The 7766-nt window shown below is 44.8% G+C and overlaps 1 protein-coding gene and 1 non-coding gene across 3 annotated transcripts in view; one reads left to right on the top strand and one right to left on the bottom strand.

Moving 5' to 3' along the window:
* Positions 1-5998, top strand: part of LOC112143832 — a 10369-nt gene extending 4371 nt beyond the window's left edge. For both annotated transcript variants that reach the window (XR_002918805.2, XR_002918804.2), the window contains 2 exons: positions 5475-5524; positions 5663-5998. This is a non-coding gene — a transcript (uncharacterized LOC112143832). The remainder of the gene's footprint in view (positions 1-5474; positions 5525-5662) is intronic.
* Positions 5999-6490: 492 nt separating this feature from the next.
* nkx2.9 (NK2 transcription factor related, locus 9 (Drosophila)) lies at positions 6491-7760 on the bottom strand. Its single transcript, XM_024266984.2, has 2 exons — positions 7336-7760; positions 6491-7265 (listed from the first exon to the last, which is right to left on the bottom strand). Exons 1-2 carry the CDS (start codon positions 7496-7498, stop codon positions 6727-6729), a joined length of 702 nt encoding a protein of 233 aa, XP_024122752.2. The 5' UTR covers positions 7499-7760; the 3' UTR covers positions 6491-6726.
* Positions 7761-7766: the final 6 nt, after the last annotated feature.

Below are 7766 nucleotides of genomic sequence, written 5' to 3'. Positions count from 1 at the left end.
GATGACGTCATCACGCCGAGGCTTGGCCGCAGGACTCAGTCCAGCAGGTGGGTCAGCGCGCGCTCTGGTGGCCTTTCCCGTCCGAACAGGTATGTCCGCCGTTTACACGCGGATTCAGGTCCAATGCTGCCATCTAGCGGATCCATCCGGTAACTGCAGCTCAGAAGTTGGATCAGCTTTTGATGCTTTTTCTAATTTGAGCGAAAAACTAACTTCACCGCAGAACCAAAACACGGCGCAGCGCTGTGACGTCATCAGTTAGCGACCAAACGAAAGCGACAGTCCAAAGTGGACTTCAGTTTCAGCTGAAGTCAAATCCAAACTCATCAGGATGGAAACTCCTGAGCTGGACGGTCAGAGAGCTGCTGGATGACGTCATGAGGAGGTCTCAGCGGCAGAAGGTGGTTTTCCAGAAACTGCTGACTCATCCTAAGCAGCACAAACAGAGAAAACACCTGAAAGAAACACGAGTTTTACAGAAATCAGGAAACTGCAGATCACCATCAACCGGACCGAACCAAAGAACCGAACCGGATCTGGTCTCAGAAACAAACATCTCCTCAGATCCTGCAGCATCTGAGGAGGTTCTCATGACAACAGCTGCACAGAGGGCCGTCTTGAGCTTTGAGGCCCCAACATGTTTAGGGGGGGGTCCTCAAACCTTGTCCTGTGAGGGCCACAGAACTGTTCTCTTCTCTGCTGGGGGGTCGGGTCGGTTTGTAGGCTAACAGAACCAGTGTAACAATCACAGCCTGAACGTGAAGATCTATGAAGATCTATGGTTCTCCAGGATCCCACAGATAGTCAAACTTTAAATGATTCATTTCTGAAATCTTCACAGAAAAAAATGATCAAACATTTTAAAAACTAGATATATAACTTTACCTGAAATAGATTCATAGCTGAAGATGCTTAAATTGGTAGCTGAAATGTCATTTTCAGGCACGTTTTTATGTTGATATTTTCCATTTTCTGACATAAACCACAGCTGGAAATCAAAGACATTTCTCTAATTTATCACGAGTTATCATATTTGGATTTATTTTTATGACAAATACTTTTATTGGGTATATATATCAGGTAAAATGTACCCGGCAAAAGTAACTTTTTATAGTGAGAGTTGGAGCGTCGAGTTAAAACCCATCAGAACCGCTCCGTCTACCAACTACTGTTTGGAAAATGCAGCATTTATTCGTGTTTTAAGGCCGTTAAAGCATCCAGTAATAAAATGTAGCTTTTAAAAAATTATGGAATTAAAACCATATTAAATCTTTTTCCATATTGTTTTTTTCATTGGAAAACAGGAACAAGTTCCTTTCAAAATAAAATACACCCTTTGTCAATAAGATCTTGCAGCAGATTTCCGTGAATTAAATATGCAGGAAGGTGAACGTCAACATGACAAGATTGATGTAGAATCCAAAAAACTCAATAAAACACAACAAAGATCTGGACACTGTTGCTTTAAGAGGATTCTGACGAACCACTCTGACGTCATGAAACCTTCTACCATCATTCTGATCAACTCATGGATTCCTAAAAACCTGAACACATCACGCCGTTGAAGAAAACAAGCTAACCCGTTAAAGGAGCCACACGGGTCTCTGAGCCTCAGGTTCTGATCTCCGGTCGACTGTTAGCTCGTTTGTTCACTTAAAATGAACATTTAGAAACCAACCAGTCAGGTTTGTTGAGGAGATCAAAGACAAAAACACGTTAATATGAAATAAACACTTTTTATCTCAATGCAGAAGAGAAATTGTATTTATTCAAATGTGTATTTTAACTAAAGAAAAGACAAAAATTCACAACATAACAACAAATGAACACTTAAATAATGTTTAATTATCTTGGTCCCACAATTATCAGCATAATATATAATAACTCATCATTTACAGTCAGACTTTTGTCCTTAAAATGTCAGATTTGTGGCTTTTTATGTGCAAAGTTATCAAACTAAATGAGCTTTTTCTTCTCCCGATTCACAAGAGTTCTTTAAAAATAGTGATGAAGAAATCCTCCAACATCTTTACGGAAAAAGTCAAATCAGAACCAATGTGATGTTTTTCTGCTACTGGGTCAGTTCTGAGGAAACCAGAGAACTTCCATCCTCCAGCTGGGTCCACAGGCAGTTCCATGAAACCTGCAGGTGATTCTCTAACACCAGAGAGAGGTTCTGATGGTTCTGATGGTTCTGATGGTTCTAGTGGTTCTGATGGTTCTGATGGCTCTGATGGTTCTGATGGTTCTGGTGGTTCTAGTGGTTCTGATGGTTCTGATGGTTCTAGTGGTTCTGGTGGTTCTGATGGTTCTGGTGGTTCTGATGGTTCTGATGGTTCTGATGGTTCCGGTGGTTCTAATGGTTCCGATGGTTCTGGTGGTTCTGGTGGTTCTGATGGTTCTGATGGTTCTGTTGGTTCTGATGGTTCTGGTGGTTCTAGTGGTTCTGGTGGTTCTGATAGTTCTGGTGGTTCTACTGGTTCTGGAGACTCTGGATCAGGATGTTCAGGAGAACCATCTGTCTGAATGTTTGATCTCCTAAAAGTTACAAAGATTCTTGAATCTTCATGAGATCAAATTCTTCTTCTTCTTCACAGTGAAGCTGCAGCGACTCAGAAACAAGAGAAAATGTATTTATACTAAATACTGTGACTGTAGAAAACACCAGATGATTGAGATGAACATCTGCCCTCGTTTTTATCTACGTTGAGTTCTGTGGCCCAAATGAGTCTCAATGAGCTTCATGGAGGTTTTACAGACGCAGAAAATTAGTCGTTAAATATGAACAATAGTTAAACCTAAGATCAAACTGGTTATCAGTCCAGGGGCCCGTTCCCAGAATCAGGTTTTGTTGGAACTCTGAGTTCATGAACTCCAAATTCAGTAAAACTCTGAGTTTTCGGTTCCAGAAAGAGAGATAACTCAAACCCGGGAAAGTGGGTCAAACCAAGCCCGTTCCAAGAAGCGGGTTAAGCTGAACTCAGAATCAATCACTATGGTAACTGAGTCTGTGAACGAAACCTGGTCGGTAGCAGGTTTTCTTCAGGAAACTTAGAGTTCTCTGAGGTCTCCGCCCCTTTTTAAAGTGAAAGATGTTCAAATATGAGTTCCTCATGAACATTTAGAGAACATTTACATTAGAGACGTCACGTTTTCACCACGCAGAAACCAAAATAACATGTTCATTCTTAGAGGATCATGTAGAGAGGAGGCTGATTAATCCAGAGGAAATGTTATTTACGTCGGTAGAGGATTTGGAGGACACGAGTCGACTGACTGCAGTTTCCTGATTCATTTTTATTTCAGAGATATTATAAATAGTGAGTTTTTCCAGGGACTTGCTATTAAAAAATACAGTTTTCTTTTCCTTATTTTAAACCATCAACAATATAAACTATTGAATGTCAAACACTGGGAAAGGCTGTCAACTCATCCACCGTCCAGTACTTGAGTCAGACATTAGCTCGGTCGTCAGCAACGCTGCTTCCCACTGCGGAGTTTGCGAGTTCGATTCCCGGCTACGGAAATTGTTTTTATGCTTAAAAAAAGAATTCGGCGAATATTTTTAAGTCTTGAGAATTAAAATTAAATAAATACTTTTTTATCATATGCAGCTACAGTTTCTTTTTAGCGTGCAGTGATATCCGTGTGTGTAGGTGGGGGGTTACGATCACGGAGATTACTTATTAGATTGGTAACAGATCAAAAACCACTCCTTACTCAACAAGAGACAAAATAACCTTCCTGACATTATTTATTCATTATTAGAAATGATTCAAATAACTGCAGATATTTTCTCTCTGTTCTACCGCTGCAGCTGTGTTGCTTTTCTTGCAGTAAATGTTCTCCTATAGTCGCATTTGCTTGAAGGAACTTATCAATTTCCACCGCCGGAAGTACTAAACTCAGCTGTTTGTTCCCGTTGCCATGGTGAATCATGCTGTCTTTGCTCCATTGATCAGGACTTTTAATGATCGCGACGCTCACACCTGATTCTGGTTCTGACAACTTCAAGTTGATTGAATCAAACATTTTCAGCTGTTCTGGAACCGAAAACCCTGAGTTTGGGAATTTAGAGTCCAGTGACTCTAAGTTCAGGTTCGAACTCTAAATTTGTTGAACCTGCTTCTTGGAACGGGCCCTGGATACTTCCTGGATTTATCTGCTACAACTCTTGTAGTAGTTCTCCCTGACAGCGTTCATATTTATGACATGAATTATTAATTATTGCTCAGTAAATGTTTCATTTATCACGTTTCTTTAGTCAAATGAAGCTGAAATGTTGTCACTGAAAACTACATTAACACAACAACAACAACAACAACAACAACATCTGATGCTCCTGTTTTTTTTATTTGAAGAATATGAAAATATAACATCAAATACAAGAACGTAGAATTCTAAATAAAAGTCACATTTATTCGTCACTTTGACATTCTTACTGAGAACTAGAACATAAGTCGGATACATTATTTTAACAAACTCCAAGTAAAGAGAAAACAAGTAAAAAAACACAGAGAAAAAAAAGGAAGATAAAAATAAAAATACATGAATAAAAATGTCAAATTATGTAACCATCCCGCGAGCGTCCTGTTTAGTGTGATGTCACACTGGAACTAAAAAAGGAAAAAACGACATTTCACCTGTAAAAGTCCACAAAACCAAAGAACTCACCTGTATCCTCTGTTCCTCCTCTGCTCCTCCTCTGTTCCTCCCCTGCTCCTCCTCTGCTCCTCCTCTGTTCCTCCCCTGCTCCTCCTCTGTTCCTCCCCTGCTCCTCCTCTGCTCCTCCTCTGCTCCTCCTCTGCTCCTCCTCTGTTCCTCCTCTGCTCCTCTTCCGTTCTTCAAAGTGTTTCTCCTCCAGGACGAGGAGGTCCAACAGGAAATGACTCAACAAGACAAACATCTCCGTTTTTGAGAGTTAGATGAGAATTTTCTCCAGAATTCAGCCTTTNNNCCTCTGTTCCTCCCCTGCTCCTCCTCTGCTCCTCCTCTGTTCCTCCCCTGCTCCTCCTCTGCTCCTCCTCTGTTCCTCCTCTGCTCCTCCTCTGCTCCTCTTCCGTTCTTCAAAGTGTTTCTCCTCCAGGACGAGGAGGCCCAACAGGAAATGACTCAACAAGACAAACATCTCCGTTTTTGAGAGTTAGATGAGAATTTTCTCCAGAATTCAGCCTTTAGTTTTCACTCATTTCATGTCTCTTCATTCCCATGATGCTCTACTGCACGTGTCAAAGTCATGGCCCGGGGGCCGGATCCGGCCCTCCAGATCCTTTTATTTTGACAAAATATATTTTTATGGAGAGTAAAATATTGAAAGTTATTTCTGCAGCTTTCTGGACTATTTTGACATTAATAAGATTTTTAGTCTGTTTTGGAGTTTAGCTAATATCTCTGCTACATGCTAGCTGTTTTGGCTAACCTAAGATATTTAACGCTTTTTATGCTAATTTTGCATTTTTATCTATCGTTTTCAGCATCTTCAGCAGAAAATTCCTCTTCCAGCATCACACAAACATTATCACAGGTAATGTTTTATATCTAGTTCATAATTATGTTATAAATGTACTTTGAGTGTTCAGTAAATGTTGACCCTGTTCGTGACCTCAGGTGTGTTCTGGATTTTGGCTCCTGTGTGATTGAGTTTGTCATTTCTGCTCTACAGAATCAAACAGCTCCGATGTTTCCCACAATGCATTGCTGTTTGGAAGATGCCGCAGCAGCTGAACCCTTAAAGTCACTTTGGATTCGGAGATTTCTTGGAAAAACTTCTGAATAATGTGAATAAACAAACTCCCCCTGTGAAACCTTCCGGCCGGGCCCACCAGCCGACCCGACACAAGCCCGTCCCCCCAGACAATTCCTCTGACCATCTTCAAAATCCAATGGCAACCTCCAAATCGTCTTTGTGGCCCCGAGAGGCTCTGAACCCCTTTGTGCCGCTAAAGCTCATAAATTTGTCGCTGGGGCTGATTAAACATGGCCGAAGTGAAACACTAAAGATCTGGTCTCCGTCTCTTTGGGGGGAGCTACAATGGTTGCTTTCAGGGTGGGGGGGCACACAAAAAGCCTGTTTAGGGGAGATGCTGCAGTTCAGCCAGTCCCTCCATATGTGGTACAAGGTGGCCCCAGTGAGGCGGACAAAGGGCCAGGTGACAGGGACGATGGGCGGCGGGGTCACAGGACGAGCAAACAACATTAGGGGGGGCGTGAAGCAGCAGCCCCCCCAGCACTGACAGCCCTTTAAACACTGAGGCGTATTTATCAGGTTAGAGGGGCCGCCGGCGCTGAGGCGAGGCCGCCATCAGGACGGAGAAGGTTTTATGAGGTTTGCTGCTGCAGGCCTCACAGCCGCATGTTTACCAGCTTTTCTTATGCTGAACCATCAGAATTCGGTGTTTGCTCAGCTTCAGCCGCACAAAGACCCATTTACCATCAGAAAGGATCTGTTTCAGATTCATTCAAGAAACAGAATCAAAATATCAGAACAGGCTTATTTAGAAAAAGACACTTTTATTCTTCATTCTCCTTACAAACAAACTTCCTTTTGCTTCAGACTAACAGCTGCTTCATTTGTCTTCACAAGATTTCTGGAGTTAAAATCAAAAATCACATTTTCTACTAAAGAAAATAAAACAGAAACATTTAAGAAGCAAAAATGTGCAAAATATCAAAGTTCTGCAGAAGTGAAAATCCAAACGTCTCAGTGTTTAGAGTCCAGCCGGAGCTTCACTTAAAAGAACCGAACGGAACCGACTCGCTCCAGAAGTCCCTCCAAGCGAACCCGGAGGCCGGGAAGTGCTGCTGGAAGCGCGGGGGGAGAGCGAGGGGGGAGGACCGCTGCAGCGGCGGGAAGGCCACGGAGAAGGAGGAGGATGAGGAGCAGACCGAGTCCGTGTCCACGAAGCAGGGCTGGAACGGCTTCCCCTCCCGGACCAGAATCGGAACCACGACCCTGCGCAGAACGGGGGGCTGCGCCGCGTCCGGCGGCCCCTCCGCGCGCCCCCTCTTCATTTTGTAGCGGTGGTTCTGGAACCAGATCTTCACCTGGGTCGGCGTCATGCTGAGCATCCGGGCCAGCTGCTCGCGCTCCGGTCCGGACAGGTACCGCTGCTGGCGGAACCGCCGCTCCAGCTCCAGCGTCTGCGCTTTGGAGAACAGCACGCGCCGCTTCTTGCTCTTCTGGCTCCTCTGCGGTTCCGAGTCCAGACAGGAGTCGTCCGGCTTGGTGGAGTCCGGAGACGCTTCCGGGCCGCCGTCATCTGAAGCTGCAAGCAGAAAGAACCGGGTCAGAACCTCCGTATCTGGGATGTGTCGGCGGGTCAAAGGTCAACTCACACAGACAGAGGCCCGCCTCTCCGTCCGTCCACGCGGCGTAAGGCGGGCTGGAGGAGCAGGTGAAGCCCGGGGAGGCCCGCGGCGGCGCCGCGCCCGCGCGCCGCTCCGGCAGCTCCAGGATGCTCCTGACGGAGAAACTGAACCTGGTGGGGGGGGCCGCCATGTGGGTTTGGCGGCAGTCCGGCGTCGTTTTGGGGAGGGGGGGCAGAGAGGAACAAACTCCAAAAGTAAATCCAGAGAAAACCCAAAGTGGCGCCGGACCCACTTTACGCGCAGTGTTTACAGACGACGCGGCGCGCGCTTATAAAGCCTCCGCCCCCCCCAGCACCTGAATAGCTGGGAGAGCAGTCACCCAATGATGGTTAGGTGTGACCCCCCCACATGATTGGAGGACACTCTCGTCGTCATTACAGATGCGCTCCGTATCGTCA

This window comes from Oryzias melastigma, linkage group LG22 (genome assembly GCF_002922805.2).
Source record: "Oryzias melastigma strain HK-1 linkage group LG22, ASM292280v2, whole genome shotgun sequence".
Classification (NCBI taxonomy): domain Eukaryota; kingdom Metazoa; phylum Chordata; class Actinopteri; order Beloniformes; family Adrianichthyidae; genus Oryzias; species Oryzias melastigma.
This window is presented reverse-complemented; position numbering and strand designations above follow the sequence as displayed.